Raw genomic sequence first — 26,075 nt, 5'->3', positions numbered from 1 at the left:
CTCCAGTCAGCAGCAGGTATGAGAGCGGCAGAGGCCCTGGCAGGCCTCCTGGAGGAGGAGGAGGTCTTGAAGTCAGGCCGGCTGGACCGGCCACCTCAGGTATCCACTGGAAGACTGTGGACATGATGGTGATGAGCAAGGGCTCGGGCGTCTGGAAGGGCCCTGCTCGAATCCCAGCTCTGCCCTTAGCAGCCGTGTGACCTTGGGAAAAATGACAGGACTCCTGTGACCCTCGATTTCCTCATCTGTTAAATGGGATAAAGACAGAACCTCAAAGTGATCTTGAAGGCCTTCACCCAGGGTGGCCCAGAGGAACATTGCACTGGTGTTGAGTGTTGGCCGTGCAACAGAGACAGGATTCTTTCTTTTCTCCTCACATTCTTTTTCTCCTCGAAAGAACTAGAGACTCTCTGGAAAATACTCCTTGACCTGAAAAAGTCCCAACTGGACGCTCCTGTGGGTCTGTTACAGACATGACTTTGCAAATCAGATGTGACAGGGAAATGTGTGCCAAGATGGTGGCCAGCTGTTCGGCTGTGGGGAAGGGGCTGCTTAGAGACGTGTGCGGCCTCCTCAGAGAGCAGACGGCCATCAGCCTCGGCTGTGCCCCGGGCACAGGTGTGTGAGGGTGGGCGCCCCTGCCTGGGAGGGGGGAGGGCTAGTGGGCTGCTGGCGGATCAAACTCTTTCACACACACACTCACACTCCCTCACACACTGGCGCGCACGCACACACACACACACACACACACACCACTGTTCCGAGAGAAGCTGGGCTGGAAGCAAGGACTCCACTGTACCCACTTGGAGGAGGCAGGCATTCGGGACTGGAGTCAGAAGCAGGTGCAGGTCCCACAGACACCCCTTCCACGCCGGGCAAACTCCGTCGCTCTCGAGGCCTTGCTGTTGTGGAAGAATGCTAAGGGTCCCTGCTTCTTGGTGAGAGCGAGAAGATAAAAAAAAAAAAGAATCAATTTTGTAATGACAGTGGTTGGCATGTCATAACTGCTACAGCGGTCCGCTGATTCCACCGTCCCCTCCCCTGCTCTGTAAGCGGGGTCTCCTCCCCGGAGCCCCGTGGGCTTTGGAAGGGGTGTCCATCGCCCTCGCTCATTTCCCAGCCAGAGGGATTGGCCCAGGGATGGACACCTGGCCCCCGCCGGGCCTATGGGAGACCTGGCCTGGGACGTGTCTATGGTATTTGGCGAGACAAGCCTCCTTCTGAGGCTCGGAAGTCTTGTTTAGGTTGTTCTTGCCACGTGGAAGATCCCCCCCCTTTTTTTTTAAAGTTTCTTTTTTCATGTATTTAAGTCATTTCTACACCCAACGTGCGGCTTATACTCATGACCCTGAGATCAAGAGTTGAGTGTCCTGCCAGCTGAGCCAGCCAGGCGCCCCAAGGTTGCCCCACTCAGGAAGAGAAATGAAGCCGAGAAATGGGACAGTTGTGTATCGGGTCATCAGGGGGACACAGGGCAGCACGAGTGCCAGCCGGAACTGCTCTGGGGAAGCCCAGGAAGGTATCAGGGTCCTGTCCCCTGAGGACCCCTCTCGGCATTCCAGGCAGTGTCACAGGTTTAAGCCCTGTCCCTGAACCCAAAGGGCTCTTCTTCCAACATGGGAGAAACCAACCATCGGAAGTGGAAAATTTCTTGGCTTAAGGATGAAGACAACCATTTGGCCCATTGAGCTCTAGGCCCCTTGGGTACCACGGCGGTGGGCCCCGGTGAGGCTGTCTGAGCCCAGAGGGAGGCTGAGAACCATCTCAAGGTAGGCCTTAGTGGACACTTGTTGAATGAACGCCAAATGCTTACATTACTCCAGAGTTGGAGAACTCACTTCCCACCAGGATACAGCTCTCATAGTGGCTGCCTTGGAAGGATTCCTTGGGCTTCTTCTGGGGTTGGTTGGAATTGGGGGGGTCCCAACCTGGCTCCTGGGTCTCCCCATCATCCCACGCCAGCAGCAGCTCCCTTCCCCCATGCCTTCCTCTCGCCAGGATGAAGACATTCTTTGTAGATCTAAGTTAACGAGGTGGCTGCTTCAGTCACGGACACTGGTTGGAGCCTAAACTGTGGTTCGTCTCTGTCGATCAATGCATCGTATCTTTCCCTGAAAGTGATTAGAAAGAAGAACTGTCCATCTCACCCGATTTCATGTCTCCACACTGTAAATTTATAATTCTGGTTAATGATTGCTTGGACAGAGGGCCAAGCGAGCCCTTCCCTACATGCTGCCTCGTTCAGGAAGGCTCCTACCGCGCCAGCCTCTCTCCTGTGGGCCATCTCACCGGGTCCTCCCAGCAACCCTAAAAGGCGGTTTTATTATTTTTTTTCTTTTTAAAAAAGATTTTATTTATTTATTTGAGAGACAGAGAGAAAGATCATGAGTGGGGCGGGGGGAAGGGTAGAGAGAGAAGCAGATGTACCTCTGAGCAGGAAGCCAGGCCCAGGACTCGATCCCAGGACCTTGAGATCATGACCTGAGCCGAGGGCAGACGCTTAACTGACCGAGCCACCCAGGCACCCCAGGTTTTATTACTGCTGCCCGCATTTCAGAGATGGGCCGTCAGACAGATGGAAGGATTCACTTGAGGCCCCCGGCATGGTGACTCACAGCCGAAGGGTGAGGTCCCGTTCAGTGGAGACCCAGATCGCAGAGTTCGAGGCTGTGGGGAAAGTTCTCAGGCAGGCCCCAGACCTTGACCTCAGAAGCCCTCGGGGACAGGAAGCCCCCACCCTACTTTCCCCCAACAGCTGCTGTGAACACCCTTCCTTGCCATTTTCTGAGCCTTCTCCTGACTCTTCTTGGCCTACCCCGGGAGGAGGAGTGTGGTGAGGCCGCAGCCCTTGGGCCAATCACGAGGCTTTGCAAAGACGCCCTTGTATGTGGGGGTGTCTCTGTATCACTGGGCAATTGAGATCTTGCTCTAGGGGCTGGAGCATGGTACAGATCAACCCAAAATGATGCACTCGAGCCTACACACGTGTCGTCACGCTGGCCTGCTCGGCAAGGCCAGGCAGGTCACCCTGGAGGTCTCCCTGGAGCCGATAACCGCCCCGCCCCCCCTTTCATGGGCATTCACTCAAATGTCACCCGTGCACAAGCTGACCTTGGTCCTGTTTGGGGGCGAGGAAACCGGCACAGAAAGCATCCCGAGATCACCTGCCGGCAAGTGTCAGAACTAGGGCCTGACCCTACCCCGACTGTGGCACCCCTGAGCTGGGCCCCAGGCCACTCTGGCACCCCAGACCCAGGCTGCTGTGGTGAAGTCTCCTCGCCCCCCATAAATCCAGTCACAGTCGCTCCTTCCAGGAAGGAAACAGAGACTTCTGACACCTCCCTAGGAACCTAGGGTTTGACTCAGGTGCTCCCCAGCCCGGAGGAGTAACTTCTGAGGCGGTGGGCACAGAGGTTTGGGGGCCATCTCACTTCTAGAACTTTCTCTCTTAATTTACGGCCTCCGCCAACCCTTTTCTCCAGTGCACATCAGCTAAACCCTTAAAAGAGTCAAGGGCTTGAAGAATGCTAAAAATTTAATGTATGTTAAAAGGGTATTAAATTCTAAACTAAAATTTACATGGAAATATGACATTAAAATATTTTTAGCTTTCAGGAAGCTGGGGGCTGGAATGTTATAATACAGATGAATTTTATCATTTGAAAAAGAATTAGCCTCACGGTATTTCTTATGTGTTCATGGAGTGAAGGCCTGAAGACGGGAGCCCTGCCTGGAGCTCCTCCAGAGCCAGGTGACGGGGCCTGGAGCTCCTCCTGCGTGGTGACAGGGGGCCTGGAGGGCGCTTCCCTGGGGGGCTGGGCTGCCCCCCGAAGCCCAAAGTCCTGCTGGCAGGGAAGGCCTCGGCCTCTGTGTTCCCAGCAATTCTGTGACTGGGCACCCTTGTCTCCATGGCTACCTGTCCTCTGCTGTGCGCCAGGCCTGTGATATTATCTTATTTATGCCTCTGGCGACTCCGCGCCATAGGGCTCCCTCCAGCTGGTGGCCCAGCTCAGGAGCAATGTCCTGCTTCCGAGTTAGGAGGGGGACGGGTACCCCAGGGACAGGGAGAGCTGATCCCTGACCCAGCACCCCCGCCCCCCAGCCCACCCCTGCTCCAGGCATCATCACAGACCAGAGAGCCAAAGGGCTTCCTCTGCCCACCTGCTCTGTGGCCCTGGGACCCAGCGAGTAACTGTCCACAAAGGCCTATTCCCCCAGAGGACAAGGTCAAGGGAGGGCTGGCACTGGGTACGCCGTTCTCTCCTTGTCAGAGCCCGGGGGCCCTGACTGGGGACAGTCGTCCTAGGCAGCCCAGAGTGGGACCTGAGGGCAGCCAAGCCAGGCTCCTGACCCTTCACCACTGAGATGAGCTCTCTTCCTTTTTCCATTTTACAGATGGGGCAACTGAGGCTCCTTCTTCAAGGGCAGGGCCAGGGTTCCCATCTGGGGTTTTGACTTCAGGCCGTGGCTGTGTCCTGGGGGAGGTCCCTGGACCCCAGTGAGGGGATGCAGTGACAGCCAAGGAGGCTCTCCCACCCTGGCTGAGCTCATGGGCGGCCCCGGCGGGGACAGAGCGGGGAGCGGGGCTCAGTCTGGCTGCCGGCTCCGGTCCCGGGAGGAATCCGGGCCAGGGCACCGGCTGGCGCGGGCGGAAATGACCACTGGCTGCCTGGCGGGCGCCTCCCCGCCACCGCACCTCCGGGAGGTCACTCATTGGCAGTTAAAAATCTATTGTGACTTGTCAGAAAAATGAATAAATGGGCACATTATTTTTTCATTCCAGACCTCAGCATCTGTTTGTCTAATCAGGAAGGAGAGCGGGGAAGTCAGCGAGGGCTGCCTTGCACGTTTCATGTAAGTTTTCCTCTGTCAGAGGAGTTTAAATGGGTAATGAACAGGCTGTGGTGATTTGAAATATAATCCCATTACGCTGACGAGATTACAGGGCTTCGAGACTTCACAAATCACTCTTAGGGCTTTTATGGCCACCACCACCCTGTTGGGACTTTGCATTTAAGTAGAGGTGTTTGGTGGGAACCGAACACGACAGGCTTAACTCTTTCCTCCTCCCAGGCGGCTTTCCCTGCAGCAGGGACCCTCCCCGTGGGACCTTGGGGGCACCTGCAGGATCTGGGGCGTTTAGGCCGCAAGGCTATGACAGCACCTGCCCCGTGGTGGCTGCGGGAGCTACACGGACTCGCGCGTGTTTGTAAGGGGCCAGCATGCAGCCTGCTTGGCGAGCTGTGGACCCTCAGATCCCGGGGTGGGGGGGGCACGTCTCAGCGGGTGGCCGGCTGAGTCGGGGTCCAGCGGCCACAAGCCAGGCTGTCTGACTGCCCGTGCTCAGCGAAGCCCTGGTGGCGGGAACCAGGTCAGGAGCTGCTGCTGGAGAGCCCCAGCAGGGCCCTAGGGTCCCCTGTTTACCTTGGGGAGGCTGAGCTCCTGCTCGGTCAAGTGTACCCTTGAGGAGCATGTGGTCTTAATATCCAGGGGTGAGAGCGGGGCCGAGGGAAAAACTGAATTTCACTAGTCCTGATATTCGGTCGACTTGGGAGGCTCGCCGGTGTTACCCCTTCCACTCTTCCTGGACAGCTGGGCTTTACGTAGTCAACTGCGGGCGTGCCGTATGTCACAACACGACAATGGTGCTGACTCTGTACTCGAGGGAGGTGAAGATTTCAGTGGAGAGGGTCATCCTGTCTCGCTCAGTATTTAAGGGGGCCTGGGTGCATTTCAGGGACTTCGGTACCACCAGAACCGCCAGCAAATGCCGCTATCCAAATGCTATTCACTGCAGACTCACAAGTCAGGGTAATGGATTTAAGACTTCAAGAATCCAAAGCAATACACGAAAGATGATATTTATATGACTTATATTTTAATATCATTTTAATATTGAATATGTCACAAGATTTAATGATCAAATTAGTCATTTACATTTTTCAAAGGTATCTAAATATAAAATTGCTAAAAATTCAAATACAGATAGATAGCGAGCTACAAATCATATTTCTTTCGTTTCTGGGGTAGGTGGGAATGGAAGACGTTAGAAAAGGATGCTTCTGTTGGCTGAACAAAGATCAGAATGAAAGAGGAATTCATTAAAATGCCCCCAGTGCAAAGAAACCCACTCGACTTGGAGATGCTGGTTCCGGCACATCTCTTCTTGTACAACAATTTACAAAATTGTTTGAAATGCAGGTCCTCGGTGAAATGTCTGGTCCTCGGCCCTGGCCGGGGACAGCACGAAAGGATGTCCCCCTGGGAGGGACCGTGGAAAGGCTGGTGAGGACCGCAGAGGCATCTGGTGTGGCCAGGGGTGTGGTGTCAGCGAGCAGTCAGTCGGACCCCGCAGGAGGAGGCTCCCCTCTGCCCGCCCCCTCTGCTCACCCCCCACCTCCCCCCAGCCCTGACCCCTCCGCCAGAGGGAGAAACAGCAGCTTGCAGGCAGGCGCTGTATGGAGAGGAAGAAGGGGGCGCGGAGGTCCTTCTGAGTCAGTAAAGCAGAGACGTTTCCAATTCCCGGAAAACACCACATGCAGGTCTACTGGCTAGCTGAAACATACACTTGCTATTTAAGAAATGGAAAAGCCCACTTCAGGCTGGGAGCTGACCTGAAGACCAGCCGTCACCCCGCTCTCCCAGCACTGGGTGCCGGACCTGCAGTCCCGCATCTCTGAAACCAAGAGGTGCCCGGATGAGCTGAAGAGAGGTGGCTTCTGAAGGGGGAGCCCGGGACACACGGCACGAGGCCCCCCCCCCATCCTAACTTTAGTAAGATACTATCCTCAAAGCAATGCACTCATTTAAACAAATGGCGTAGTTAAAACTATTGACTAAGCCCTAAACATTTCTTCTGAGAAATCGAGCCATAGCTTTTCCAATCTGCCTGTTCAATACGGGAACAGGTTTAAAGAGAATGACATGATCAATCCTTTGCCCCAAAGAACGGCCCGTCATACCAACCATGATAAAGAGTACACCTGTTTATTAAAAGGAAAAAAAAAAGAAATGTACAATTTTGTTCTTCGGTTGTTTTAAGAAATTTGATCAAGTTGCAAGGAAACGTCTGGGCATGGCTATGTACATCCTCAGGCAGGGCCGTCGGGCAGTGAGGATGGCTGTGGTGCCGTCTGTGTCGTCGGGCCCCCGGCACGGCTCATCAAAGCCACTGCCACTCAGGCTTCAGTCCTGTGGGGATGTCCCCAGCTCCATTCCCCCAAGAGCCCCCTGGCCTTGTGCCTGTGAGCCAGGGACTGGCCTGCCCCCGAGGACTGCAGGACACAGGGTGGGCTCTAGGGCCACCTGGCCCTGGCAGGCAGGCTCTGAGCTACGGTGACAGATTGGGGCTGGAGGCCAGTGTCACTGCTGCCCTGATTTCTTCTCCTTCTGGAAGCTGAAGCTTGTACGTCTGTTCAGTTTTCTTTGTTTTTGAGCAAAATAGTCAGCCCGGGCAGTGCTTGCTCGTGATTCCAGGATGTAGTTAACCTAGAAAGCAAGAGGACACAGCCTGGTCACTCGGCGGCCACTTGTTCACTCAGGGCCACGAGGGGAAGGGCCCTGACCTGCGCCGGGACCCCAGGGCTGGGTGCTCTCTTGCGCGTGGAGCCCGGTGGTCACAGCAACCTGGCGGGCTGGGATGGGGCCCCCTGCACGACAGGAGAATGGAGGCCGGGAGAGCACAGCGGCTGGTCTCGGCCTCTCAGTCCTGTTGGAGGGGGGTTGGGGGGGGACCTGATTCCACAGCCTGTGTCCCCTCCTCAGCACACGCTGCCTCCCAGAAGGCTGTGTGCCAGGCTTCCTGGTTCGGCTCCTCACCTGCTGCGCAGCCCTGGGCCTGCACATGCCTCCCTGAGCACCCCCTTTCCTCGTCTGAAAGAAAAGACACCGCAGGGGTGGAAAGCCGGCCGAATCAAGGCTCTATTTTCAGCCTCGCCTCTGGTAGCGACAGAGCTTCCAACCACCAGCTTTCACCTACTGCCCGGGAGCACCCTGCCGGCCAGCGCGCGGCTGGTAAGCAGGAATGAAGGACAGGGAAGAGGGCTGAGCTGACCAGGATCACCCAGAGGTCAGGGTCAAAGCTGTGAAGGTCTCGTGTGCAGAGCGTGCAGCCGGGCCGCTCCCGGGCAGCCGCAGCCGCAGCCGCAGCCGCACAGTCACTGTAGCGCCCACCGGGTCTGAGTCTGGCTCCAGGCTTGGTTCGAGAGACAGAGGGAGAAGTAAGACTTGGTCCCTGATCCGAAGAGCTCACTGCCCAGTGAGTATCCAACAGCATGACAAGCGGGACACCAGAGACAGAAGGAGCGGGATGGAGGAGAGAAATATCGGGGACGTGTAGGGCAGGAAAATCTTGCAGAGGAATGAGCGATCTGGGTTTTGAGAAATAAATAGTAGGAGTCTGGGGTGTACCAGGGGCAGGGGCAGGGGCGAACCAGCACACATCCCAGCGTAGCAGGGGTAGGCGGCAAGGAGGGGGTGCTTCTGGGGAGTTTAACGGCTTCATGCCCAGTCCAGACTGGGGTCCAGTGTAGAGCCTGAACCCTTGGCCGGAAGGCATGGTGGCAGCAGTGCTCCTGGAGTGAGACAGGTGCCACTATCATCCCATTGTGCAGATGAGAAAATCAAGGCAGAGAATGGTACTGTCCTTCGCTCAAGGCCACAGAGCTAGTAAGCGTCCGCACCAGGGGGCCCCTTGACTGGCATACTTGTAGCTCCCCAGGCCTCCCCAGAGGTGCTCCCACCCCCTCACCCCTCAGATACCGTCTCTCCCTCTGCCCCTCCCAGCCTCTGGCTGGGGCTTCTCGTAGCAAACACCTTTCTCTTTGCTCTCAAGTATCTGCACGTTATGACCAGCAACCTGAATATTTTTGACTCCAGAGACCTGCCATGGCCTGATTCACCCCGAGGGCCGCGTGGCCCACACCCTGAGCGGGAGCGGCCCCTGCTGCCTCTGAGAAAGAAGCCGACGGTGTGCAGGGGAGGCGGGCGGCATGGCGTGCCTCCCGTGGGCCGAGGCCCCGACACGGAGTCCCTTCCAAACTTTCTGCTCTGATAGTCGCCAGCAGCAGGCGTTAAAGGCTGGTGTGTGAGTACAGAAGGCCTGACATGCTTGGCCCGCTGCCTCGCCAAGTTACCAGCTGAGCGCAATAAATCATGAGGACTGCGGGGCCGGGCTGACGACTCGGGACACTACAGACAATGTATGGAAATAAGAGGTTTTATCATTCTTAATAAGAGCCATCTTTGGATTATATTGTTTGCACGCTCAGCCAACCTGGTGTTTTCAGTGTATCTTTGGCACATATAACTTGACGAAAGCATTTAAAAATGATCCTTAACTAGCGAACTATCTCCTAAATTTATTATCTTCAGTGCTTTGTGATAATCACATAGATAATTTTAATGGAAGATTAATGTAATAATCAAAAGATAAAAACGCCCTTTGGTCTGCCATTAGCTGGTTAATATGCTGTGGCTTAAAACTTGCACAATTTTATGCACTACAGAGTGTTTCACTTTCAATGCATTTTACAGCTTAAGGCATAAAAATATAGGGAGTTTTCATGGTCAATAAAGCCACAGCCTCCATCACTCGATCACAAGAAGAACCCAATTTGAAGAGACCAATGATTCCTCTGAGATTCATCTCGAAGCCTGCAGAATTAGGGACCACACATGGCTTAGCTCGCCGACAGCTCGGGGTGGAAGGGCTTCCTCAGGGCTGGGGTTGGACCACCCTCGCACACCCTGCGGCCGTGGGTCTCTGTCCCCTCGTCTACAGGACGGCGATAATGTCTATGCTCTGCAGGCCAAGAGCGAAGACCAAAGAGTTACGTAAGATGTCTAGTGTGCAATTGGTGTTCAGTAAATGGGAGACATTATTAGTATTTCTACGTGGCGAAAAACGTGATGGGATAAAACCACTCAATGGAGAGTTGCCTGTTCATAACGGTTTCTTGGACATGGGCCTCTGGCCCTTATCTTCTTCTTCAGTTTCCGCCTCAAGCTCTCGTTTTATGTCAAACTCCCGAATTCTAGAACCACCACATGCATTATTTGAGTCTAAGACTGACTCCTTGGAGAGCCTCTGGTGGGAACATTTCTGCCACACTCTGGAACACAGGACTGGGGCCTCAGTCACTTGGTATTGGTGCAAAGCTCAGACACTGTGGGGATGGCACAGAAGGCTAAGTATTTAAATTACTATAAAAATCAGAGACAGAAAAAGTGAAATTTAATCTTCCATCAGGATCATGACCATTAGCTCTCTAAGTAAATCAGGCCCGGGCACGCTGTGACTCTCCTGGAGTCTCGGGCATGATGCAATATTTCTACAAACATTTTCATATGAAAACAGACATTTCAGGGGAGGCGATAGGCCTCAGGGATTTTGCAGCAAAGCATCTGCTTCGAGGGAGCATTTGGTCCCGTGGAATGATTTCTCTGCACTTGCTCCTGCGGAGCCTCGTACTGGAGTCATAAACCTGTGTTTCTGTCATCAATCTGCTCTTGTGAAAATTATTTTGATGTCAAACACAGGATTATAATTTTACTAGAATCCTTCTCAAGTCTTGAATATTTTAATGCTGGCTATAAAAAAGAGGCCAGCCCCTGATGGGGTAATGGAATATTTCTTTACCTGGTCCCCAAACACTGAACAAGTTCCCTGTGCTGTCTGGGGGCAGTCTGGCAAGTAACTCTTGGCTTGCTGGTTTCAAGCACTGGAGGCAGGCCCTCCATCCCTACGGCCTGGTCTGAGGGGGGCTCTGGTCCCAGCTGTCCCCTCAGTGGCTTTATCCTTTTCACTGCATCTACTACTTTTGGAAATCTTTTGTAGCCATAAGGACTTGGCCTCCAAAAGTCTTTGCAAAATAATTCGGTTGAAACCTGTCATCCAACTCCCTAAGGGCACACACATCCAGGGGGTTAGGAGCACAAGTTCTGGAAGCTGCCAAACCTGGGGTCAGGTCCAGTTCTGTCAGTCATGGTCCTAGCTCAGTTTCTTTCTTTCTGAGCCTCAGTTTTCATGTAGGAGATGGGGACGATTTTTCACTAATGTCTCCCAGAACCACGAAGGTTCCTTGGAAGAGGGTATAAAGTGCTCAGCTTGGGTCCTATACTCTCCAATCCCTGAGCTACTTTTTAAAAAGATTTTATTTATTTATTAACACAGAGAGAGAGATCACGAGTAGGCAGAGAGGCAGGCAGAGAGAAAGGAGGAAGCAGGCTCCCTGCTGAGCAGAAAGTCTGATGTCCCAGGATGCTGAGATCATGACCTGAGCCGAAGGCAGAGGCTTAACCCACTGAGCCACCCAGGTGCCCCTCCCTGAGCTACTTTTTAAGAAGTTTTATTTTATTTTAAAGAAAGCCAAAGAGAGAACACAAGCAGGCGGAGTGGCAGCAGAAGGAGAGAGAGAAGCGGACTCCACGCTGAGCAGGGAGCCCCACATGGGGCTCAATCCCAGGACCCGGAGACCATGACCGGAGCTGAAATCTAGACCTGAATGCTTAGCCAACTGAGCACCCCAGGCGCCCCTGGCTTAGTTACTTCCACTATTATTACTCGATGGCTTTTACTCTCACGAGGAGAAAGCACTCATCTGGGTAGTTTCACCCTACCTCATTTATCTGTGTTCTGGGGTGGGGCAGCGCACTTGCCACGATCCCCATTTTACAGGCAGAGGCACTGAGGCCCTGAGGGGACGGGAGGAACAGGAGTGCGACAGCCACAAGCCGCGGAGCCCCTCTGCCGGTGGGTCCTGCTCCGCCAACACATGCAGTGTGGTCGTTTCTATCTGCTCTGTCTGTGCAAGACTCGGCTGGGAGAAAGGATTCTCCGTTTGGAAGAGTCTGGGAACCACTCGCCCAGAGCGACTCAGAGCACAGCGCACAGACCACAGCCCGGCAGCACCAGGGAACTTCTCAGAGACCCACAGTCTCGGGGCCCACCCCGGGCCTCCCAAACCAGCAAGGGCCCAGGGGAGCTTTTCTCGGCCTGGCCCCACTTTGCAAGGCTCTGTGCGACCTGGCCTTCCCACCCTGCTCTGCTCCCGCCACGCGCTCGCCCTGCCTCGCCGTCCCCTCACAGGCTGCTCCTGTCTGAGATGCCTGCTCTCTCCTCACCGGCTTTTTCACCCATCCTTCAGGGTTCAGCTCTCTGAGCCCCGCCATCCCCGTCAGTTTACCTTTTTCACATCTACATGGGACCTTTGTGACCGTTTAACAATCTCTGTAATTTAATGCTAGTCTCCTCTGACAGAGGAAGAGCTTTCTGGCACCAGAGCACGGGTCTGTCACTGCAATGTCCCCAGGGCTAGCGCAGCACACGAAGGTGCTCAGGGAACACTGCTGAGACACAGTAACGCACAACTGTAGCGTAGAGATGGATATGTTCAGAACAGGTTGCTAAAATTATCCTGAGTACATTAAGTGTCTTTACCTAATAACAACAATTTCCTCTGAATCGGTTCCAGAAGCCTCAGGGAGCTCCTGACAATGGAATGGAGGAAATACGCGGTGCGCGGAAGGGGTAAGTACACAAACAATCTGAATGACCGGGGGTGGGGGGAGCCGGAGGGGGCCCTGCTTTGGCTGAAGTGGGAGAAGGGCAGCTGACCTGTGGGGCGGCCCTGGGTGTGGGTGCTCCCCGCCTGGGTGACCAGAAGGCAGTTCGTCCTCTGCAAACTGGGCCCAGGAGCCTTGTCCATACTGGGAGGAGGGGGCCGCTGGCAGCCGGAGACCCGGCCCTGCATGCCCGCTGCCCGCCCAGCGCGTGGCCTGCGGAGAAACACTGACCTTGAGCACGATTTCGTTGACAGTAGCAGCATCAGATTCAAAGTAGAGGTGTTTATAGTCATGATTGCTTAGATACGTGACTTTAAATATTGCATGACCTGGAGAGAGAGAGAGAAAAGGCAGTGTTGAGGGAGTTCTGTGAGTTCACAGAATCAAACGGCTGGTTAGGTCTCATTCCACTGACTGTGTTCAGGGCAACGCCACATTAGGAAGGCTTCACAGAACTACTTCTAGACGAGTATGTGGAAAAGGTGGTATTTTTAAGGTAGAAGGCCAATGAACTCCATTTTTTTTTTTTTACATTTAAAAAATGATTTTATTTATTTATTTGAGAGAGAGAGAGAGAGCATGAGAGGAGAGAGGTCAGCGGGAGAAGCAGACTCCCTGCCGAGCAGGGAGCCTGATGCGGGACCTGACCCCAGGACTCCAGGATCATGACCTGAGCCGAAGGCAGTCGCCTAACCAACTGAGCCACCCAGGCGCCCCTGAACTCCATATTTTTACTCTAAAAATAAAATAACTGTACTCAAAGCCAAATAAATGCGCAACAGGAAGGACAAAGGCTGCTGGTAATCCTATCACGGGGCTTCTCCAGCGCCCTGGCTACTGCGGGGTGGGGGGTCCTGGCTTGTGACCCTGCCGGGAAGCTGCTCCTGGGCCTCCAGTCGTTTCTACCCTGGAAGGATGGCAGGTGTCTGAGCTCAGGGATTCAGATGCTCCGAACACACAAATCTCTCCCAGAACCAAATTCTTGCATGCCCCTTTCCCACCGCCTTCAGAATAACCTTGTCATTTCTGGGACTGCTTCCTGCCTTGCCTCTCTCGCTTCCTCTCACTCCCATGCACCGGCTGGCCCACGGCACCGCACCTTCCCACCAGCCTAGGCCTGGGATGTCCTCTCTCACGACCTGTCTGGAAAAGGGCTGCCGATCTTGTGTGACTCAGCTCACCTGGTACCTCCTTGGGTGAGTCTTCATAGCTGTACTTCTAGGCGCCCTCCCATACCATATGTGGCTGGTCAAAGAAACCTGTCTACTGTATCGTGACCCCTGCAGACAGGGGCCATGTGCCTGTCCTCTGGACCAGACATGCCAATCAGATTCCCTCTTCCAAACGGACACGGATGCCTGCTTGTCTCAGTCCCGAGTGAAGCCCTCCCTTGCCCATCGGCACATGCTGTCCTTGAGTTATGGAAAGCTGTGGCTCTCCAAGAAAGTCCTTTTCTTCCCTTAATCTATTTTGAAGTTGGTTTCCCTTCCTGGCAACCGAATGAGCAATGCTTCCGAGAGACCCTCAGTCAGTGCGCAGCAAAGTCCCCCGACGGGAGCGGCTGGTGTCCCCCTCCTGCAGACAGCCCCAGCAACAACCTTCCCTGGTCTGCTCTGTAGACCTCAGGACTGGTGAGACGAAGCACATTCTTTCTAATAGGCCTTCTCATCCATTTTCCTTTTAATTGAAGCAGCACTGGGTCATAGTTATTAATTAATAATATATCACCCATATTACTGTAAGTTCACCTCTTTCCCGGAGAAATCTTCTTGGGGACTTTATTTACAGTAGCTAATTCTTCAGATCTCCAAAAATAAACTGATATATGTTGTACATTTGTGGCCAGAAAAGTTGAGCTACTGGTATTTTATCCTGGAAACATCATTATGATATACTAATTGTGCCTATAAATTCTATAATGAAAAAATTAGCTAATAATTTCTGAAAAACCTCACTTTCAGCCACTTGACAAATTTAGCCTGATTCTCAATTGTGGACTAAAATGTCAGAATTCTTAGCCAGAAGCGAATCATCCTGTTAATATGTAAATGACTTGTTTCTGATAAGAAACCGAATCTCACATAAATAGATCTGTGTGTGTGTGTGTGTTCCTTTATTTTCACAGGACCCATCTTGGAAGAGTAGAGTCTTGCTGGTGATCTCACTGTGTGGAAGAACAGTGCCATTATCTTGTTGGCTGTGCTGTGACCAAGCAGAGACACCCATGAAGGTCACAGGGCTCTGAAGGACAGAGAAACACACGCCCTCCAGGAGGCCTTTCTGCTGACACCTGGCCGTGACAGACACAGACACTAGGGCCTGGGGCTAAAAAGGACCAGAAGGTCTCAGGGAGGCCTGCAGACCCGAAGCTTCAGGGTTCACTGAGCACTCTGATAAGGGATCCCACAGACCGCCTACAGCACCTGCTCCCACTCGTCACTGACAAAACCAAACCCAAGCTCGAGATGCCAGATCCTGTTTTGCCCAAACAACTCAGATGCTATTAAAACCCTTTTCTGCACTCTTTAGGTAGAGCCAAATCTAAATGTAGCACATGCGACAGGCAGTCTGCGCTGGCCTGGAAGGCTCTAGAAATTGTGCTCTTGGGACCCCACGGCCCGGGGAGCATACTGACAGTGGGCTCACGGGGGGAGGCCTGCGGCCTGTCCACACCACGGTCACGTGAAAAACAAAAAGAAAACATCCCAAGTCAAGCCTCCTGAAAGGCCGCCTGTTTGGGCCAGGTGACATCTGTCTTTTGCCATGCATGTTCCTTGCCTGTCCCTGGTGCTCATTCCAGAGTCCCAAGGAGGAGTGAAGCTCAAAGGAGTGATGGAGAGTCCGCCACTCACCCTCTCTCTGAAGCCTCTGCTTTACTGACCTTTCCCAGGGAAAGCATTCACGTCACAGAGAGATGAGAACACTGAGAATGTTACCCGGAGGCCTTGTACTTGAACTTCAGGGAAGCAGCCCTTTCGTGAGGATTACAGAGCCACAGAGGATCGTTACTGGGACAAGGTGTGGTGAGACAGCGACAGCGCATGGCCCTTTTGTACACTGTGCGAGAAATTTCGAGGGACAGCTCTGGGGTATGTTATACTTGATATATATATCTGATAATATATGTTATATATTATCTGATATATATATATATCTGATATTAATATCAGTGGCCACGGTTTTCCCCATACCCGAGCCAGGGGACATGGAGCCGACTCAATCCAGCAGAGTTTTTGCTGTGAGGACTCTGCACGCACTCCTGGATCTGTTTCACTTGGGGGCTGGAAGGGCAGTTTCACTCCATCCAGGCCCTGCCAGCAGCGCAGGCTTACAAAGGGCCAGAGGCCCTCAACTCGTGCATTGAGTTGAGAACAGTAGGCACCAAGAGCGTGCGAAGTGCAGGTTGCTGCTGTGGACGGCCCAGGCAGGGAAGGGAGAGCAGACAGTTTCTTGGAGGAGCCGACGTTGGAGCGGTCTTAAAGGAGGGTGGGCGCAGGGTGAGCTGGGTAAAGGCAGGGGTGGAGAAGCATGCAGCAGGGTCAGGACAATGTACAGGGGCAGGAGGCAGCAGGTGTCTGGGGGGATCTGAGCAGACAGAGTCACATGCACTGGGTGGCCAGGAGGTGACACGTGGCAGGGCACAAAGGGCTGGGAATGTCGGAGCCACTCATGGCTCAGAGGGTCGTAAAGCTGGGCAGTAAACGGTCAAACTGTGCTTCTGGGGGTTCCGCCTGGCTCCCCAGGGCCAGGAGGCAGGGAGCCCAGCTGCCACAGTCACCCATGTAGGAGTGTATGCAGATTTGAGCTGAACAGAGGCAAAAAGGAGGCTGAGCAAGGGACTGACTTGAGAACTGCAGAGAAGAGAACATTGGCAGGACTTGGGGATTGTTTTATGACCGAGTAACAGCTAATAAGCGGGATTCACACTTGTGTAACTTCACCTCGCCCCAAACTTATATATGAACGTGTAACAAGTTAGTTGACCTCTTGCTGGAAACAAATCTTTCAATAAGCGTGAGTCATACATGTTACGTGGTTAGCCTTCACCAGGGGTGGAAGCAGGGAAGAAGGAATCGCTGGCATTTCAACACCAGCTGGACGGGCCAACAGAGTAAGGTAAGTCTGTTACCAAACACTTTATCAGCCTCAGGCACACCTTGCGTAAGGGAGGAAGAGGGGGCAAACAGCCTCCCCAGCGGCAGCCTACCCGGGCATCTGTCCTGGGGTGTGAGACGGAATCTGAGCTGGGCAGGTTATCCTCCAAAATTCAAAGAACGTCAGCTTTCATGGGGGAGGGGGAAGCCAGAGAGGCAAAGTGTCTTTGTAAAAATGTCAGTTGAGAAAAAAGTTATGTATCCGTATGCTTGAAAAGAAAAAGCAAAATCTAATATTCTAATTAGTCGGAATTATTTTGCTTGTATTGTTAAATTCTATTTGGAAACTAAGGCATGACAAGGGCCTTCAAGGCAGAGGGGGAAAGCGCGATCCCTCTGGATGCAGGCTGAGGATGAAATTCCAGATCTGCTGTGTTCCAGTGGCAGGACCTGAATAAGACACTGTCCCCGTAGGTGCCCAGGTTTGCCCTTAGGCGTCTCAGGTATCACTCAGATATAGTGGGGCTCAGCTGTGCTGGCATTCATTCTGTGATGCAATAGATTTTCGAACAGAAAATCCTCCTGATTTTGACGATTTGATCCACCTTTGAGCAGATTTGCTTTTACTGTTGTAGGAATAAAATGGAATATAATGGGGGCATAAAATGGGCATCTAAGCATTGGTCATATGCCCAGGGCAGACACCCCAACTATACATTTGCCTCTGAACATGGAAATGGAAAACTGGATATGTAAAAATGTATTTACATCATGTATTCTTTCCAAAAGAAAGCAGAAAGATGGAATGTAACACTGAACATCAACTACTTGTCAGAAGTGGAGACACTGGAACGCTTGTGCTCTAATTTCTCTTCTGTGTTATGGGCTTTAACTTAAATAAGAAGCTGTGCTGGAAAAGCAGTTTCCTCTGGTGATTCGGGGGAAACGACCAGAGACTGTTCCAAGAAGATGCTGATATCACCCAACAGGCCACTGTAAGCAAAGGGGCGGCAGCTTCTATCCACCTGCTACAAGTGCTCCCAGATGTCCTCTGCACACGGACCAGAGACTACGGCTTGAAGGAGCCCCGTTCTTCTCAGCTCCCTGCTGAGCAAGGAGTCTGAGGCGGAACTCGATCCGAAGACCCTGGGATCATGATCCCAGCAGAAGGCAGATGCGACGGAGCCACCCAGGCATCCCAAGCTGTGCTCTTCAAATGCAGCCTGCAGCCCGCCTTTGTCTAAAATGCCCCAGGAGTCACAGCTTGCCAGGGAAGCCAAAAATAAATGTTCCCTTTTTAGCTTTTCAACTAAAAATATATATAAAATCTATTTTAAAGTTATAATAAACCTAGACATGAGGGAAAACCTCCACACTCTACCCCCAGAATAACAGCACCTGGCACAATGATTTCTAATCTCTTTTCTAGTCATTCCCACATGTCAGTTTTCACATAGTTGTAATCTGACTGTATACCAAAACTTGGGCCTTTTTTCTTTCTTTTTTTTAAAAACAATTTTTTTTTTAAAGATTTTTTAAATTTATTTGACAGATGGAGATCACAAGTAGGCAGAGAAGCAGGCAGAGAGAGAGGAGGAAGCAGGCTCCCTGCCGAGCAGAGAGCCTGATGCGGGGCTTGATTCCAGGACCCTGGGATCATAACCTGAGCCGAAGGCAGAGGCTTTAACCCACTGAGCTACCCAGGCACCCCAGGGCTTTTTTTCATTTTAGTTAACATTTTACCATAGCCCATTCCATGTTGCTACATAGTCTCTATAACCATGTTTTTCAAAAGTGCATTCTTTTGCAACGAGTAGTAAGTGGATGTGTGCCAAAGTTCATGCTCTCTGGGCATTTACGATATTTATAAAATCTCCAGTATTACCAATAGAGCTATGAAAAACATCTTTTGAGGATTTGGATTATTTTTCAATTCCTTTATAAGAGGAGAATTCTAAATTTTACCACTCAGGCATTAAGTGTAAACTTAAATTGTATAAAGTGCATTTACAATGTCCTACAACCACCACCACTATCCATTTCCAGAAGTTTCCCATCATCCCAGACATTCTGTACTCACTAAACAGCAACGTCCCTTTCTCCCTTCTCCTAGTTGCTGGTATTCTCTGCTTTACTATCCGTAACTATGAGCCTAACTATTCTAGGTGACAAGTATCAGTGGAATCATACAGTATTTGTCCTTCTGTGTCTGGCTTATTTCATTTCTCATGGTTTTCAAGATTCATCCATGTTGTGTACTATGTACCAGAATTTCATTCAAGGCTGAATAATATTCCAGTTTATGGATCTACCCTATTTTATCCGTTCACCCGGAGGTGGACGGACATTTGAGTTGTTTCTATCCTTTGGCTCTTGGGAACAGCGGGGCCATGAACACTGGTATGTAAGTATCTATTGGAACCTCTGCTTTCCGTTCTTCTGGGCATATACACAGAAGGGGAATGGGCTGACCATATGGTAACTTGATGTTTAACTTTCTGAGCCAAACTGTGTTGTGCCCTGGCCGCCCTGTTTCACATTCCCACCAGGATTCCACGAAGGCTCTCATTTCTCCACAGCATCACATTTTTTTTTTTCCCTTTCTTTCTTTCCTTCCTTCCTTCCTTCCTCACAACCAACCTAATGGGTATGGAGCAGTACTTCGGTGCAGTTGTGATTTCCCTGATGACTAATGATGTTGAATATCTTTTCATGTGCTTATTGGCCATTCATGTATCTTCTCTGGAGAAATGTCTACTCGAGTCCTTAGCCCACCTTTGAACTGGTTTGTTTTTTGAGGAAACTGAGTTTTAAGACCTCTATAATCTGGGGGCGCCTGGGTGGCTCAGTGGGTTAAAGCCTCTGCCTTCGGCTCAGGTCACGATCCCAGGGTCCTGGGATCGAGCCCTGCGTCGGGCTCTCTGCTCGTCAGAGAGCCTGCTTCCCCATCTCTCTGTCTCTGCCTGCCTCTCTGCCTACTTGTGATCTCTGTCAAATAAATAAATAAAATCTTAAAAAAAAAAAAGACCTCTGTAATCTGTATTTGTATTGTTCAAGATTTTAAGTGGCAGAAATAGCATTTGAACTCTATGGGGAGGGCTCCCAACACCTTGCTATCTTTGTAATTCCAAATGGCCTCCTTGCAAATCAGTGCATTTTAGCCCAAATCCACACTCTCTGTGCCACCTTGAACAAAGAAGGAAAACAAACATTTATAAATTTTAAGAGCTATTGCAGCATGGATATATTTGAAAGCTGGGTTTCCAGGGTCAGATCTCTTCGGGTTCCTCTGGCCTGGAACAAGTGGAAACCTCTTATTGAAATTCCTGGGGAAAACAAGTGGGAACACGTGTTCTTTGAGGCAAAACGGTACCTTTCTGTAGAACCTGGAGTTCTCAGGACAGGGCTGCAATGCTCTGGTTTCTAGGCTGAAACCCAAATGGACCCGGTCTCCACTGTAAGCAGCAGTTCTGAGCTGCCTGTAGGGGCTTCAGGTCGATGTACTTCAAGTGGCAAAGGCTGGCATCGCTGCCTCAGCACTCCCACAGTGGCAGAGGCCTGGGGAACTGTAATGACCCCTCTGACCTTTAGAGCAGGGGCCGAGTCTGACCTACTTAGGTTCTGCCTGCATCTTTCAAACCTTCTCTCTCTCACTCTTTGGCTCCTTCTTATAAACATAATTAAAGCTCTCTGATTATAAAAACTCCCCTGGCAATGTGATTCCCCTTCTTCCTCTAATTTATTGAAAACATTCTTGCTAAGGTCACTGTGACCTTTATGTGGAGAGACCCAGTAGATACTTCTCAGCTTTTAGCTTGCTTGGCTTCTCTGCTGTATTTGCTACTTCTCCCCGAACTCCTCTCTTCCCTGGATTTCCACCCAACCACAGTTACTGACCCTTCAGTAGACTTCTCCAGCCAATCTGCTTCTCACTTCTGTGATCCTTTCCTTCATGTGTCCCTTAAGAAATAGTCTTCTCAGCGTTCTGTGCTTGATCATTGTTCCTTCTAACCCTGCTCTTTCAGGTCTGCCCCTTAGATTTTAATTACCACTCATGTTGATGATCCCGAAGCAGACAGACCTTTCTCCAGAGTTTCCGGGCCAGCTACTAAGTACCGCTGTCATCTTCACATGCCTACAATGTAGCACGTCCAGAATCGGTCAACATGTCCCTTTAAATCAAAAGCTGTTCCAGGAATCCAGTCTCCTAAGCAGTTCTCACACATTTATCTTCTGCGCCCTTCCATTTGTTTTTTGACCTCACCCAGGTCCCGACCATCTATTGCTTCCTTTCTGGTTTTCCTACTTTCGATCATGACTTCTTCAGATCCAAACATCTACCTACAGGAGTCATCTTTTTTTTTTTTTTTTTTTTTTAATATTTTATTTATTTATTTGACAGACGGAGATCAGAGAGAAGCAGGCAGAGAGAGAGGAGGAAGCAGGCTCATTGCTGAGCAGAGAGCCCGATGTGGGGCTCGATCCCAGGACCCTGGGATCATAACCTGAGCCGAAGGCAGAGGCTTTAACCCACTGAGCCACCCAGGTGCCCCAGGAGTCATCCTTTTGTAACCCATATGTGGCCACTGTCACTCTCCTAAAACCCTGCGTGGCTTCATTTCCTGTTGTCCTCACAATAAAGTCCAAATTTCTTAAGACAATTTTCAAGACACTCGATCAGCAGTTCTGACTTTGGTCTCAGAATTACATCACAAACATTATTGAGGAGCCCAAAAAGCTTTTGTTTGTGTGAATTATATCAATATTTATTGCATTAGAAATTAAAACTGAGAAATCTTAAAAATATTTAATTCATGAAAAATAATAAACCCATTACAAGTTAAAATAAACTATGTATTTTTAAAATGGAAAAACCCTGATATTTCCCCAAACAAAAAACAAGAAGTTGAAATCTAATTAATATTAATAGAACACATCTGGACTATCCTATCTGCTCCTGTATTTTGTCTGTTGATACACTATTTTGGCTGAAGCGTTTGAAAGAAAGCCAGCCTCAAACAGATATGTTTTTGGAAAAGGGAGGCATATTTTAGTATTTGTCTTTGCAAATATTCTTCTTTGACACTATGTCAAACTTGATACATGGTAGTTCCTTAAAGAGTACTTGCAATATGGAATGTAAAACCACATTAATAAACTTGTTGTATTCCATTACATTAAAATCCACTGGTCTGTCTGGAACTTTGTTTTTTTGGTTTTTGTTTTGTCTTGTTTTTGGTCTGGCACTCTGAATGAATCTTTTACTCTTGAAGGATTTTGTAACATTGTGCAGTAGTCTGGAAAATATTGGTTCATGGAGTTATGCAGGTCTTCCAAATGCGGACACATTTCACGATGCAAAAAGTAGCACAAAAGAAATCACATTCATTAATATCACCACTGATCTCATTAGGAAAGTCTTTAAGCTATGAGAAACCAAGCTCAGTAACAGATACAAGTTTTCCAAAATTCTAATTGTCATCTGAAATCTTGAATTTCATCAATGGTATCAAATATTATCCCTTGTTTTCCTTGAAGTGAAGGGCTTCCCTCCTTTATTTTCAGGAAAATGTCTGCTAAATACTCAACTTGGAATGACCATGGTTTGCCAGCTTCTTTCAAGTAAAACCGGTGTTCCGTGAAATAGATAGCTAAATGGCTAGTTCAGCTTGCAACTCAAACAACAATCTGCGTGCTTTTCCGTATTTCCGTATTCTACTCCCATATGCGGCAGAAATGCTTATGTGGACTCCAGGAAATGATCTAAGAACAATGGTTTATGGAGTCTTGATTCTTCAGTTCCTGTGTAAGTTGTTTTAACGAAATATCATGGCATTTCAGTAATCAAGTACTGGTTGAGTTTTACCCTTTAGCTTTTAGAGAGGTAGCAGACAGACAAGAAACAAGTTTTGTGTCTGGACATTCTTCCATAGTTTGTGACAAAGTCTGTGTTTCAAGTACCCTTGGGAGGCTAAATTGCAACACATGAAACCCATCTATGCAGAGTCCTTAGAGCACACAGCTAGTGTGAACTTTGTGCAAAAAGAAAAAAAAAAGCCTTTTTCAATCTTAAGCATTAAAATTTCACATTATAAAGTTTCCTCCTGGATTAGAGTGTAAGGAAAATAAAATTACTATGTTATGTTCATCTTTTTTTTTTTTTTAAAGATTTTATTTTTATTTATTTGACAGAGAGAGAGCACAAGTAGGCAGAGAGGCAGGCAGAGAGAGAAGAGGAAGCAGGCTCTCTGAGGAACAGAGAGCCCAATGTGGGGCTTGATCCCAGGACCCTGGGATCATGACCTGAGCCAAAGGCAGAGGCTTTAATCCACTGAGCCACCCAGGTGCCCCTGTTATGTTCATCTTTATAGGTATGGAATATTAGAATTTCCTCAGAGCTGCAAAAGGCTCTATATCTTGCCACAAAATAGTTCCTTGCTGCCATATTACTCTGTACTACCCTGCCTACTGAGTTCTTGGATTGCTTTTTAACAGTTTATGTTTTGTTTCAGTTTTGGTCAACTCTTGTAAGTTTTTACTTCCCATCATCGTTATTGTGATTCTTTCTCTCCCTCTTCTAATTTCCCATATTTCATATCCTTTAGGATGAAAGAATGACTGACATTTGTTTAAAAAGAAAAAAAAGACTACAGAGTTTGAGCTGGGGCTAGGGATATTCTCCCATCAAAGCAGCACAGAAGTTTAAGTGCCTTGGATTTGTGTCAGTGGCTGAGAGAATATGAACCTCTCTTACCATTTATACAGTTGATCATGGAACAACATGGGTTTGAACTGTATGGTTTCACTCATCACTAGAGTTTTTCAGTAGGTACGGTATCAACAAATACAGCAATCCTTAAGATTTTCTTAACATTTTCTTTTCTCTAGCTTACTTTATTGTAGAATACAGTATGTAACGCACATGACGTACAAATTGTGTTGATCCAATGTTTATGTTTTCAGCACAGCTTCTGGTCAACCATAGGCTATTAGTTAAGTTTTAGGGGGAGTCAGAAACTAGACATAGATTTTAGATGACATGGCGATTAGTGCCCCTAATGCCCCATGTTCATCTTTGGACAAGTTATGTAACTTCTTGAGTCCCAGTTTCCTTAGTACTTTAAAATAGGAATAACTTCAACCTCATAGCATTGTTGCTAGGATAAAATCAACAACTCTAGAATTCGATAATAAATGTATATAAAACCTCACAGAGCTGCTGTAAAAATTAAATAGTGCATATAAAGCTTGCAGGACATTGTCCGGTACATGGCAGGTTCCTTTTGTCTTTTTACCTCCACTCTCTAAGACAAGCAAACTAGTCCTGAAGAGGACTAGATAGTAAATATATTAGGCTTTGCAGGCCCAGAGAAAAATTAAGGGCATATCATAGATACTTATGGGAGAAAAAAAAATTCCAAATTTCTTATTGCCAAAATTTGAACTATAATAGTCAAATCTACTTTTAGACGGGTGTAATAAGGTCTACTAAAGAGAAGGACAGAATTTTTTCGAGGTAGTAGATAACTTTGCTTAAATGAAATTCAAAGTTAGTGTTCCCTATCATCAAATCAACTGCAAATGTTCCCTATCATCAAATCAACTGCAAATGTTTACCCGTAAGGATTGGCCATGGTTTGCCAATCCCTGCTCAAAGAGGCCTCTCTTATTTCATTCTCCTTGGTTCATTCTGTGCAGTTGCTAATAATGACGTTTTGAGAGCTCCTTGTGTAGATCTGGGCTTCTATCTGGCATTTCCACCCCCTCCCCCCAGCCTTTAACCTTTCTTGTAGTGAAGGCTTAATGGCAACACATTCTTTCATCTTTTGAGTGTCTGAAAATGTCTTTATCTCACCCTCATTTCTGAAGGACATTTCACAGAATACAGAATTCCAGATTGACAGATTTTTTTCTTTTAGCGCTTTAAGAGATGTCACTCCATTGTCTTCTGGATTGCATTATTTCTGATGAGAAGTCAGAAATCATCCTTATTTACTTATCTTAAAGTACTAAGGAAACTCTTGGTTTCCCTGGCTGGCTGATTTATTTATTTATTTATTTATTTATTTATTTAAAGATTTTATTTATTTGAGAGAGAGAGAGAGTGCAAGAGTGAGAAAGAGCGAGTCAGGGGGAGGGGCAGAGGGAGAGGCAGACTCCCTGTGAAGCTGGGAGCCCCATGTAGGGCTTGATCCCAGGACCCTGAGATCATGACTTGAGCTGAAGGCAGATGCTTACCTGATTGGCCCACCCAGGCGCACCCCCCCTTTTAAAAAGATTTATTTACTTATTTGAGAGAGACAAAGAGAGTAGCACAAACAGGGGCAAGGGCAGAGAGGGAGAGAGGATCTCAAGCAGACTTCCCACAGAACATGGAGCCAGATGTGGAGCTTGATCCCACAACCTTGAGATCATGACCTGAGCTGACAATAAGAGTCAGACGCTTAACTGACTGAACCACCAGATGCTCTTCTCTGGCTGTTCTTAAGATTTTTCTCTTTATCGCTGGTTTTCAGCAATTTCATTATGATGTGTCTTGATACAGTTTTCTCTGTATTTATCCTGTTTGGTCTTCATTGGTCTTCTAAAATTGGTGGATTGGTATTTTTAAAGCAAATCTGGAAGAGTTTTCTCCTCCATCCCTGAGACTTAAGTTACCTGTACGTTAGAACACTTGATATTATTCCAGTCTGTTCTTCTCATCAAATTTTTTATTTCTGTGTTTCAGTCTGAATACTTTATTGTCCTGTCTTAAAGTTTACTGATTGTGATAGGCAGATTCTGAAGTGGCCCCCAGTGATCCTGTCTCCTGCTTTTCATACTGTGTGTCATCTCCTTGTCTTGTGTGTGGTGGGCTAGGCCTAGTGACTTACTTTTTTTTTTTTTTTTTTTTTTTTAAGATTTTATTTATTTGAGAGAGAGAGAGAGTGAGCTTGAGTGGGATGGAGGGGCAGAGGGTGTGGGAGAAGCAGGGAGCCTGACATGGCGTTTGATCCCAGGACCTTAGGACCATGACCCAAGCTGAGGGCAGATGCTTAACTGATTAAGCCACCCAGGTGCCCTTAGTGACTTACTTCTAATGAATAAAATTCAGCAAAAGTGTATTTCAAAGCTACTTCTAAGGTTAGGTTATAAATGATTGTGACTTCTTCCTTACTGGTGCTCTCTTATTCTTCGAGTTGCCCTTTTGTGAGCTCACCTACGGAAAGGACTGTTTGGCGAGGAACTGAAGGTGTTCACAAAGAAATAAACTCTGCCAGCAACTACTCAGTGAGCTTGGAAGCAGATCCTACCCCAAATGAATCTTGAGAGGATTGTGGCTGACTGCAACCTCGGGAGAGTCCCTCCGCAAGAGGATCTAGCTAAGCTGTGCTGAATTCCTGACCACACCACTGTGAGATCATAAATGTTGTTATT

The 26,075-nt window shown here is 49.2% G+C and overlaps 1 protein-coding gene and 1 long non-coding RNA gene across 2 annotated transcripts in view; one reads left to right on the top strand and one right to left on the bottom strand.

The window, feature by feature from the left end:
• Positions 1-3,614: 3,614 nt before the first annotated feature.
• Positions 3,615-14,288, top strand: LOC116570947. Its single transcript, XR_004277609.1, has 4 exons — positions 3,615-3,751; positions 4,784-4,854; positions 12,474-12,529; positions 14,041-14,288. It is a non-coding gene; the product is annotated as an uncharacterized LOC116570947 (long non-coding RNA).
• The window catches only part of MAPKAP1 (MAPK associated protein 1), a 243,964-nt gene continuing 224,855 nt past the window's right edge, over positions 6,967-26,075 (bottom strand). The window contains 2 exon segments of the mRNA XM_032308575.1: positions 6,967-7,488; positions 12,796-12,893. Of these exon segments, the coding sequence (XP_032164466.1) occupies positions 7,363-7,488; positions 12,796-12,893 (224 nt within the window). The 3' untranslated portion in view covers positions 6,967-7,362.

The sequence above is a fragment of the Mustela erminea genome, chromosome 12, assembly GCF_009829155.1.
Source record: "Mustela erminea isolate mMusErm1 chromosome 12, mMusErm1.Pri, whole genome shotgun sequence".
In the NCBI taxonomy this organism is placed as follows: Eukaryota; Metazoa; Chordata; class Mammalia; order Carnivora; family Mustelidae; genus Mustela; species Mustela erminea.
Note: the sequence above shows the minus strand (reverse complement) of the source record. Positions and strands in the feature narration are given on the sequence as shown.